This window comes from Etheostoma spectabile, chromosome 14 (genome assembly GCF_008692095.1).
Source record: "Etheostoma spectabile isolate EspeVRDwgs_2016 chromosome 14, UIUC_Espe_1.0, whole genome shotgun sequence".
NCBI lineage: Eukaryota > Metazoa > Chordata > Actinopteri > Perciformes > Percidae > Etheostoma > Etheostoma spectabile.
Window position 1 is genome coordinate 22031915 of NC_045746.1, and position 12393 is coordinate 22044307.

The 12393-nt window shown below is 40.2% G+C and overlaps 1 protein-coding gene across 5 annotated transcripts in view; it reads right to left on the reverse strand.

Annotated features, from left to right (window-relative positions):
* phf14 (PHD finger protein 14) overlaps window positions 1–12393 on the reverse strand; it is a 102728-nt gene that overhangs the window by 76866 nt on the left and 13469 nt on the right. For all 5 annotated transcript variants that reach the window (XR_004334933.1, XM_032535293.1, XM_032535294.1 and 2 more), the window contains exons 5-9: window positions 6716–6875; window positions 5825–5936; window positions 3644–3781; window positions 2438–2584; window positions 634–904 (exon numbers count right to left, since the gene is read on the reverse strand). Coding sequence is in view for 4 of the 5 variants with exons in the window: in XM_032535293.1 (XP_032391184.1) it covers window positions 634–904; window positions 2438–2584; window positions 3644–3781; window positions 5825–5936; window positions 6716–6875 (828 nt within the window). In the remaining variant the exon portion in view is untranslated. The remainder of the gene's footprint in view (window positions 1–633; window positions 905–2437; window positions 2585–3643; window positions 3782–5824; window positions 5937–6715; window positions 6876–12393) is intronic.

Genomic DNA, 12393 nt, shown 5'->3' on the forward strand with positions numbered 1-12393 from the left:
CAACTATTACCCAAATACCCATTCCTTGTTTGAGAAAGAACACACAAGGAATGGGTGTACTTAACACATTTATGTTGAGTTCACAGGCAACATACTTACTTGTATACATAATTTTATTAAATCATTTGAAATGATACTTTGACAGCTTATGCTTTGACAATAACTTGAACTTCTACTTTAGCATGGAGATGTTGTACTCCACGGGCACCTCCAATGACCAGGTAGTCAGTCAAGAGTACACTGGTCCACAGCACTTAGATTTGTAGTGGTATGGGGGAATAGTACTATAAAAACGCATACTTAAGGGACCTTAAGAATGGTGTAATGGTGGGTGGAGTATGACCCCTTGTTGTGAGCCAAAAACGTATTCATGTGCACATGGATTCCCATGCCAAATGTGTTTTTCTACCAATGACCCCTGAGGGGCTCCGTAGGCTTTTGGTTTAATGCATCCTGTGTAAACTATTGTAATCTGTTTGTCTGTCTGGAACTGATGTTGTTTATTGTCCCTAACAGGTCTCTCTTGAGAATCAGACCCTGGGTCTCACTGACATTACCCGTGTAAATAAAGGTTCAATAAAAAATAAAAGCAACACCATTGCCGTGACTGGAGCGGAATAGGAGTTTCCTCACCCAGGTAGTAGTTGACGAAGTCTGCTGTGAGAGCGGGCTGCTTGTGTTTCCTGCGTCCGTCCAAGCTGGCGTTGGCGTCAGACGTGTCCACGGGGAAAATGTCGGTGCTGATGCCCATCAGTTCTGCCTTTCTCATCAGCTTCCTGATGGCTGAGGCACTGGAGGTCAGAGGTCGCGGCAGCTTCTCCCGGGGCACCCACGCCTGAGGCCGAGTGTTCCTGGACAGCTCTGCTTTGGCCCTGTACTGCTGCAGGCGGGTAGTGATTCGGGCCTGCGGGTGGGATCCACACATGTTCACATACTTCCCACAGAATCAACTAATTAATACTTTTATTATATAAAAAAATATTTATTATATATATATATATATATATATATATATATTTATATTCCTATTACTACATGCATATCACGTAAATAAGGGCTGCACAATATGAGGAAAATATGCAATATGTGATAACATATGTGATGTTGAATATAGTAATATAACTTGCCATAAACACAAACAGATATTAAAATGTAATAAGTTCTGCGTTTCTGCTGCTTTCAGTATGCTGCAAAAATACAACACATTTAAGTTAAAACAAAGGAAAGGCAATCATTTCAAGTGTTCTTTTATTGAACACACTGAACATTGAATTAAACATAAAAAGGTGTGATTGACGGTTTTGCAGAAGCTCGATGCAGAGCTTTCGCCATAGCCTATGTAAGTGGCCTGAAATTTATACTTGTGCACTGGTGGGTGCGTCGATCTCTTTAAGAGAATAGCAGGGTCGGCATGTGTGTGTGCGTGCGTGGAGTGTGTGGTAGAGCGAGTGACAGTGAAAAGCTTCAGAGCGAGTACGGACTCTAGAGTCATGGTGAGAGAATCTCACCAAGCGACGTACCTCACCGTGCAATAGTATACCCTCACCGCAATGTGTAGTTACATGTAGTTACACAAGAGGTGCATGCCAGGCTATGGCATAGGGTCCGTGTCTCCACGTACCTACGTATGTTGCCACAGCGTAGATTAAACAAAGAAGCATTGTGGGGTGGTGATGGCGCAGTAGATATGACACACGCCTTTGGTGTAGGAGACCTGGGTTTGATTCCCATTCCAACACATCAACCAACGTGTTCCTGTGCAAGACACTTAACCCCTAGTTGCTCCAGAAGTGAGTGACCTTTGCAATTGTAAGTCACTTTGGTTAAAAGCGTCAGCTAAATGACATGTAATGTAGATCACGCTTAAGTCACACTTACACTTGATTGGTGCATACATAACAAACAAACATGAATATGATATAAACAATAAAGAATGAAATATACACAAATAGTTGTTTAACATAAGAAAAAGAAAGAAAGTGTTAAAAAGGCTGTTAAAAGTTGGGATGGTCACAGCTGCTCGAACCATTCTCAGAGTATGGAAGAGTATAGTTGCTGAGTTTGTTAAAAAACGGAAAGAAATGTCAGGAGTTGCATCATATGAACGAATGTTGGTCAGAATTAACAACGAAGAAGAACATTTTAGGAAGATCTGGGAACGGATTTTTTTGCAGATAGAGCATATGAAAAAATGTATAGACATGGTACTGAATGTATATTTTCAAAAAAGGAAATGTTGATTTGCAGGAGGCCTTTGTATATGGGGTGGTGTGCAGAATATACTGTCTATTGACGTTGGGTTCAGTGTGTGCTCGATGTTTATGTGTGTATGAAGAAATAAAACCTTTAATGACAAAAAGGAAAGGGTGAATGGAATAGAGAGGTACAAACACACATGCACACGTGCAACACGCTGATCTGAATGAATGAACTTTACCTGAGCTTCAGGAGTAAGCTGTTTCTCTCTCTCCTGCACAGAGACCTTACAGTAGGACTGGAGGGCCAGATAATTCTTCCTTTTCCACTTCCTGTCAAAGCGGTCTGCGTGCTGTTTGCAGTACGCAAAAAATGGATCGGCAATATCCTGGATGGAACCAAAACACACACATGCATCAACGGGTGTGATTAGTAAATAATGGGGACATTATTGTTTACAGCTTTAACCACATTGGCCATTTTTACAACCCAGTCCACCCCATTCCTCACTCTGTCACAGGAGGAGAAATACAGAAAGCAGTTTTTCCCAGCCACTGACCTACTTAATGTGATCCATAACTGATTAATATTAATAACTAGTGATAATATAATACAATTATGTTTTCTGCTTCACTTTGGATTACGTAATTGGTACATGGATATTTTAGATGATGGTATATACAACAACTTCTTTGTAAATAAACAGGGGAAAAAATTTGAAACTAAGAGAAAGATTATAAAGCACAACATAAAAAGTAGTTTTATCTATCTGACGGCTAGGCACACCAACATTTAAACCACAGGGTTTTTCCTGCATAGAGGAATTTTTTTCCCTCCCCCCAAAAAATGATGTAAAGTGGCAATTCAAATTCTCTCTAAATGCGTTTCAGAGAAATTTACCAAACAATGTTAAAAATGTTAAATGTTAAAAACAACAACAAAACAACAAGATGAACTTGAGAGCTAATGTTAGTTTTATCTGCAGAGTCAGGGTGTATACCTGAGCATACAGTGTGTGATCAAGCACAATATACTTTTGTTTTTCAAATTGTAAGTTATAACAGTAAAATGCACATATTTCTGTCAAATAAGGTCTCACAGACTCAGTGTGTTTACTGTATGCTGAGCAGTCTCATGTCGAAGTGCCCTTGGGCCACTGTTTACTGAACCTCGAATGGCTCCCTATGCTGTTCCATTATTGGAGTGTGAATGTGTGTGAGTGTTTATCTGACGAGCAGCTGGCACCTTGTAAGGCAGCCTCAACCACAGGGTGTGAATTTGTGTGAATGGTTCCTGTACTATGTAAAAGAGCTGTGAGTAGTTGTTAAGAAGAAAAGAAAAGCACTATATCAATAGTCCATTTACAAAAAAACATTTTTTGATTTGTTGCCCTGAAATTAGATGTAAATTTACCAATGACTTTACCAGAAGCTTAATTACCACTTACCTCCTCTGCTGCGGCCTCTGACAGGAGCCCCTCCCGCTGTGCACAGGTGACATGGAAATAGGAGCGGCACATTCCTGCATCACAGCTGATGCACACACCTGTCCTGGCGAAGCGGGCGTCCTCACAGAAACTGCACTCCTAAATGCAACAGAATCCAACAGGAGAGACTTCATGTTGCAGCTACAACAAGGAATGTGAACAGACGGTGACCTTCGGTTAGCCCATCGCCACGCGGGTCTTTGGCATTTTAGCTCCAACCCTTTGGAATCTTCTCCCTCAGTCTGTCAGGTCTGCTCAATCTCTGGACCATTTTAAGCGTCTTTTAAAAACCCACCTTTATACATTTGTCTTTGTGTAGAGGCCTGCACGCCCATTATGCTGTATTTGAAATGTAATTTGTACTTATGGAACTCATATTTGTTTTTAAAATGTCTATAGAGGAGCCTTTCCAGAGAGGAGTTTCCTGACTTTTGTCATGTTTATTGTTATTTATTTCTTCATATGTATTGCACATGTGTGTGAAGCACTTTGTAAGTGTGTGTTTTTTAAAGTGCTACATAAGTGTTACTATTGCATTTACTGATATCAACTACTGTCAAAACTGCAAACTATCTCCAGCGCTCCACTTTAACTGACATTTCAGAGGTGAAATGACAGTTCATCTGCTTTTATCTTTTGCTCTTTACCTGATGGTTAAACTTCATCTCATTCTTCAAACAAGAGCTCCACTGCATTTAGGGAGTTCAATTGTTTTTAGCGCTTTCCCTTCACCTGAGACTTCTGCTCATTGCTGTCTAATTTCTTTGCTTGCCAACACTGCCAACTGACGCCTTAACTCCTTTTAATCCTCGCACTTCAACTGACACGTCAAACTCTTTCAATGCGCTGTCTCTTTAACAAGTGCTTCAACTTCAACTCCATAGATATAAAACAACTGATGTGACATGGAATTCTGTTGGACATGGACATGGAATTGTGTAATAGCATGAAGTAAGCTGACAACAAGTGATGTTGATTTACAATGACTGATTGCAGAAGGCGGCTAACTTTGGGTTAGCTAACGTTAGATTAGTAAGCATCACGTTAAATGCGACCCCTCTGCGGATTGTGTGCTCTGCTGACATTAGAGTTCCAGGTTACTGTTGGGCTGATTTGCCTGGGAATCCCTCTCTGTGTCGATTGTAACGCAGCTGGCTGGATCTGTCTTGAGACATTATGAAACGGGATTGAGGAGTGAAGACAAGCACTGCTCTTTGTGAACACGTTCTAAGTTTACGCTTGATTGGCATGGATTCAGCTGCTTAGCGGTCAAATGTCAACGTTAGAGTTAAAACAATAACTTTGTTATAATGTTAACTAAACCTTATGTTTGAGCTAAGTTAGCGCAGCTGACAAAACAATGTTTGCTGGTCATAAATTATCTGTTTTACCAACAAATCAATGCTGTTGAGCGCGAGCAGTTACTTTGACTTTATGGCTAAAGGCCCTGACACACATTTGCAAAGAAGGCTGACTGTGGCGTTGCCTCACATCGGACAAGTACCACCTACGTCCTGCGCCTGCGTGAGAGGAAATAACTCCATACCAGCAGGTGGTGGTAATCTATTTGTCAATCAACAAGGGAAACCAGATAACATGGCTATGAAATCAGCCTTAAAGTTACGTAGTTCCCTGACGTTTCTGCCATTTAGTTGACCTATATGTAAAACAAATAAAATGTCTCACCTACTCTATACTGACGTGTGGGAGGTGAATCCAGCCTCCCTAGTCACTATGGCCCTTTAGGTAAAGCAACAGGTGCTGCAGTGTGGCAATTGTCAACAGTACCCAGGTAAAATGGTGGAGAGTTATTCCATAAGTTATGACGTCATGACACATCTATTGTTTTACATCTGTGTTCAACTCTCCCACATATCCCTTAGTAATAATAATTAAAAATAGATGAACAATGCTTTTCCTTTAGCAAATTGAAATGTTCTTGTGGACAATACGCAGGAGTAAAACAATATTGAACAATATATGTTCAATATATATGGATATTCAGTTCAAATTAGGAAAAACATCTTTAAAAAAAAAAAAAAAATAAAATAAAAAGTCTCCTGCAGGATGTTCAAGATGTGAGTAAAACCTAAATCAACATGAACTTATAATCCAACATCAATATGTAAAAAGAATACTTGCCTTGGCCCCGTATTTTGAATAATTCATCTCTGTGAGCGTCACTGGTCGCAGTTTATCGATGTCTCCAAATGCAACACCGGGAACGTAAAGCGCACACACCACATGCACCCATCTGAAAGTGAAGAGCAAGAAAAACTAATTGGCTGATTGGCTGGCTGGTTTGTTGGAAGAAAGCCAGAACAGTTTCCTGGTGAAAAGTGAGTTTTTTATTTATTTTTTGACTTTTTTATTTGTTTTTTAAATGTATTGATTTCCGGTCACTTAGGTTCAAGCAATGCAATCAAACTGATTAAAATCTATGGCTGTGGTTATTTTGTATTTGGTGTGGTGAATTACTGCATACAATAAGAAACTTCATATCATGAAATTGGCTCCAGTGAGTTGCTCAGACACTTCAAAAAGAAATGGATTCATAGATTTATGTAGCCCCAGACTCTAGCTATGGTTTGGTGTGACACAATTTCAAATGCGGACTTTAGAGAAGAGAATCCGAAGTCCAATATAAAGATATCCATCTCTAGCAAGCAACCGCTTCACAGTTTAATTTGCTGTGTTTTTCATGCTCTAGTGAAGTAGTAAATTCGGGTGCAGCCTGGCTGAGGAGCACTATCAGCGATAACGTGGCTGAAGTCTCCACGCTTCACATAACACACTCTTTTCTCTCACTCCTTTTCTTCCTCTATCTCGTCTCCTCCCTTCATCCTCTTCTCTCATTCCTCTTGCCAGTTCTCTCTCTCTCTTCCTTAATCCAACTTCCCTTTTCTCTCCACTGCTGAATATTTGTCCAATTTAGATTGTAAATATATCACCAGCTAAGGTCATTGGTCATCGTTTGTTTCTGAACATGTTCCTCTCGCTGACGAGCGGGGTCAGTGTGTTAGTGTATCCCACCTCCCAGCGTCCGTCTCTTTGAAGATGCCATCCTGGTTGGGGCACAGCTCACAGCTGGGAGTCACTCCGTTCTTACAGGCGTCACAGAACCAAGGCTCTGTCGAATTCTCCGAGGCCGAGCTCATGATTGAGTCGCTTTCGCCGTCCACGCCATAACACCCTGGAAAAACAGTGAGCATCATGGTTTGTCACTGCCCTCTAAGAAGCAGAGGGAATACAGGCCAAAGAGCTGACTGTTCATAGCGTTCAGTAGCAAATCCTTCATTAAAAACCTCATAATCTCATTTGGGGGGTGTTTATAACCCATATTTACTGTTATCTATTCTGTAAGGGTTAGTATTTCCAAAATGTTTTAATCCTTTTCAAAATAGTATTGTAATCATTCCATTTAGGCAGCTATTTAAATGCATTTTCAGTAATTAATGGGCTATCCCAATGATATAGGATTTTATATATAGATATAGAGCGAGCGAGCGAGAGAGAGAGAGAGAGATTCCATTTAAGAAAAGAATGGCCAAATATAAAGCAGCAGAGGCAAGGTATTCTGACCTTCAAAAACAATGTATCCTACATATCCCATAATGCAACTCATTAGACCCTATCTGCCGGGTAAAAAAACAGGTTTTTAAATTCCTCAATCTCATGTAAAGCGGGCTCACCTTTTTTTTTTTAGGGCCGTGGGCCTCTAGACTTACAAACACTGGGGGAAACACTGAGAATACAGGATGTTTGATTGTAAAGTATTGTTGCGCAGGTACTTGGATTGATTGGCAGATCATAATATAGGCCTAGCCTGTTTTGGAAGTACCGTGCACCACAGAGGACCCCCTGATTGTCATAGGGTGTTTGGTCATTTTATATTGCATGTTTTCAAAGTGCTCACCAGGTTAATTTGTTAACATCTGTGAATACAATGATATGGATACAATGAGGTTTGACAAGGAAAGGAGGTTGTACACAAGCTCAACTTTAAACAACTTTATTTGGAGATAAAACTGACAATGTGCAACAAAATGCACACAAGTACGGAAAGTACGGTAGATCAAATGGAACTGGACAGTAATTATATAGCGCTTTTCTAGTCTTAACTACTCAAAGCACTTTTACATAATATAGGAACCGTTCACCTACATTCATACACTGCGGCCGAGGCTGACGTACTGCCTTGATCATCAGATAAACACACCAATTTGCAATTTAGGTTTCAGTGTCTTGCCCAAGGACACTTTGACATGATACTCCAGGGATCGAACCCCCAACCTTTTGATTGGTAGGCGACCACTTTACCAACCTGAGCCACAGCCGCCCTAAATAAAATAGGAAGTGGATCAAAAGTAAGTGGTAAACTGAATGATTTCAACAAACAATTTGGGTAATACATTAATATTAATAATAATGATAATACCACCGTTCACCTTTGTTCTCCCTTCCAAATATGTCAACCTTAAGGGGAATAACCTTAACAACCTCTCTAACCATATGACTGCTCACCTTTCTTACATAGTCAGACTTCTTTTTTGCAATGTGTCCTCATTCCAAATCTAAGCTCCCAGCAATTAACATTGTACATACAAAGTTATTAAGTTCAGAAATGATGGCCTCATCTACAAAAATAAGACCTACTTAGTAATAGACTGGATTTCAGATAATAAACTTTAAAGCGCTTTAGCTAGAAATAATGGAAACAAAACCCATGTTACAGTATTTGCCAGTCAGAAAGTACAACTATTCAACTGCAGGTTTTCCTCTTCCCGGAAGTCAAACATTTAGGAAACATTTAGCCGTCCTGAGCTGACATAATCCATCAATCACCAAACCTGAATGGGAAGAGATAACTGCATTAGCTTGCTCTGTCATAGGTTTGTTTTGCATTCACTGCCAACAGAGGTAACAACACAAGGCAATGAGAAAGTAAAAATAGTCTCCATTGGATCCTGTTTGTGGCTAGACTTCCACCTTTGTGTTTCTAACTGAAAGTACAAAAGGAATGCTGTTGTCATTATCCTGCTCAGAGCTATCCTTGCCAGCTATTATGAAATGTAGGAACAAGACTGAAACCAATCAGCATCCGAAGACATACTAGCATTTGTATGCTGTATGTCTTGTCTTCAGAGTATTCAAATTAGTGGACACCTTTGTATACCATGTCAACATTGTTGAATGTATTGTAAAGTATATGTAACCATGTGGTTTGCTATCCTAACAATCTGGGAACCAAGTCCAAGACAAAAAGTACAAAATTGACCTTTTCTACTCTGGTCCAAAGCTGTGTATCTACTGTGACACTGCAGTACCACAAATTGAACATTTGATTAAAAAAAAAGAAAATGTAGCCCCAGAGAAGCAACAAGAAGCCAAGCGAAATAATTTTAATGTTGTCTTCTTAATTTTCTGAGGTTGCCTAAACAATTACTTGGCTGACGCGGTTTCTATGACAGCTATTACGCCAGGCAGACATGCTCTTCACTACCAATGAGGGCAGCAATCAGTACTCTGCCTCCATTGGGGAGATAACACTCTAACTCCTAATTCAGTCAACCAGCCTTCAGGCTTTTTGAGCAATGGGGAAAAACTCACAAATCGAAAGCTTAATGTTCTGCATGCCCATCCCTTAGCGCCACACTGAGGATTCAGACGCCCAACGAAAGCAAACACTGGGGCAGATGGAGTTGTTTATTCAGCTCTACACTTTGTTTGGTGGGTGCATGTCCTTTTCTGATTACGAAACCATTTGCTGTGTGTCACAGTGAATCACAAATTTTGAACTCTGCTCTTCAGAGGCTGGTGGGGTCTATCTTCGGTTTTTACAGGCCACTGGTTTCTTCTTGAGATAACCTCAAGAGCAATATACACCAATCAAGCTTCTGATTATTCCTGTGGAGAAATTAAGCCACAGCTGGAATTTGTCCTGACCTTCAAAACGGAAGAATTACTCAAAATCTAAAAACCCAAGATGTGAACAGAACTCCTGCCTATTTGTACCTCCATCTTCCCTCCACAGCATGTGGCAGGCACAGGAGTAAGTCCTGCTAGCTCCAATATAGCTCCACTTATTATTTCCTTAAATAAAGGTATTATTGGAATAGTTGTGGGCTTCACCATCACTGATTGGGCTTTGAACCATGGAACAGGGGGGGTGGTGAAAGACCACCATGCTGGTTTAACCGACTTATGGCTGAACCGTGGCACAAATCTTCGGTGTTCCTTTTGAACTCAGATACAAAGCTCAGACCGTTAAGCCACGGGTTGCTGGCTAATATGAACTAAGCTGACAAAAAGTGATGACTACAGGATATCTTCATAATCCCTGAAGGAAAGATTATCCTTGTCAGAAATGACGAGCTTGGCAGGAAAAAAAGGAAGGGGCAAGGTAGAGTTGACTGAACCAAGAATAGTACTTTTAACTGCATGGAGATTTAATAGAAAGAACTACAACAAAGAACTAGTTCTAACTGCATCTAGCTGTGTGAATATGAAAATAATGTGTGCATGAAGACTGAATAAAGGTAATTAGGGATTGAATAATTATTAGCTTGGTCGATTATCAGGGCCCATATTTGGCAATTTGAACAACATCTGTATCTGTGTTTTATTTGACCGATAACCAATGAAGTTAATTAATTAAAAAGTGTGCAACTTTGGCTGTGCTCCGGCTCTGTAAGCAGTCTGCAACAACTGAAAACAAACTGTAAGCATGTTAAAACTTCAGGAAGCTATTTTTGTTTTAATGTATTCCTATTTTTGAAGGTATTTTAAATTTAGCTTCAGTTTTATTAAATAATTGCCTAAAGCATTTAAACAAACTTTTGTTTTGTAGTTTGTAACACTCCAAATTGTTAATTTTGACAGCACATCCATGGCTCACAATTTCAGCTTGGCAGCAGTCTCTCATCTACACTCACTGGCCACTTCATTAGGGACACCTGTACAATGTAATGCACTCCAGTACAACAGCTCCGCCATGAATTCTACTTTTACAAAGATGATGATTTGTCGGTTTTTGTTGACACTGTCAGAAAGGTGATGTTACTCTGTGTTTATCATTACGGTTGTAGTGGGTGGTGGTGATGTACAGTGCATGTATGTGCAGTTTAGTGAAAGGTTTCTCTAACATTCTGCCGTTTTTATGTGTGTAAATGGGGTGGCCAAAATATTAGAAACAACTCTCAATACAACGTTGTCCAGTTCAACACCACTGCAAGCTGCGACATGTTTACAACATGTGGTTCAATGAATACATCTCTGACAATGTCAATCAACACTGAACATTTTTTATCTTTGTAAAGGCATGTAGTGGCCTGTGAATGATGACTGGCGCCCACACACACACACCACACACACACACACCACACACACACACCCACACACACACACACACACACACACACACACCACACACCACCACACACCACCCCACACACACACACCACCCACACACCCACCCACAGTGAAAAGTATGAATGCATTATTGAACAAATATATTAATGCAGATGTCTCCACACAGGACACAGGTGACTGATTGGAGTATGAAAAGTATGTGAATCCTGAGCTCCAGCCATGTCTTTCCATGGGATTTGTTGACATTGACAATAATATAGAAATTCCTTTTGTTAGCATTTGTTCTCTGGTGTCACACTAACTGCCTAAAGCTCAACACCTATAAGACGAATGAGCTAGTCATTGACTTTGGGAGGTCTAGACCAAGACCAAGACCAGTCCTGCTAGAGGGAGTTGAGGTGGAGGTAGGCCTGCGCGACTAATCGTTACAAAATCGCAATCTCGATTTACCCTGTTCACGATTTAATTTTTAAATAATTGGATTTAAAAATAAATAACTAAATTAATAGTTTTACGAGCCAAACGCATCACAAAAACTACTACTTTCTTCTGAGTTTTAAACATAGACTGTATAAAATAAGTTTTAAAGTGCTCCCACGCGCTGCAGTGCTCTCCCTTCTCTTCATGGAGGCGTCTATGTTTACAGGCTTGTGGTGAGGCGCAATGTGCTATAGGTGCTAAAACAAAATGAGTAAATGTCCTTAGTTTTTAACCTTGTCAAGGTCTTTCATACGTTATAACTTTCCGACCGTGCCATTTCCCGTAGACATGTCTAGTTTCCGTCTGGGAACCCAGAAATTCTGACATTCCATGTAAAATTGAACACAACGAACAACATCGTCCGTGCCCCTTGCCTGGCATCATGGCAGTACCGAAAGTTGAAAGAAAGCGGCAGAGTCCTATTTGATCATGACTGTGTCAGACAAAAGCAAGTCCCTTGCAGTGGAAGGTGGTAAAATATGAGGACAGTTTATTTCAGGAAAAAAAACATGAATTTGAAACTAGCCTACATTTGAGAAACAAACACTAAGAGGCTAACCTAGCTTACTCGAACCAAAGTTCTATACACCAGTTGATGTCTGTCTTCTTTAGTCTGTTGGCTGTTTAGGTTTTTCTCCTGGAACACGTCGAACACATTCTGCTGTTACTGCGGCGTCTTGTGTCGACTGTTGACATACTTTATCTCTGCTCATCATCATGTTCATTGTTTATACTGGTGTTATTGCTGAATACATTGTGACTACATATTTCTAAAATCATATGATGTTTTTGTTGAGTTATACTTTTTCTGACCTTTTCGAATTCTCCGACAAATAACCTATATTACAATAAAAGACTAA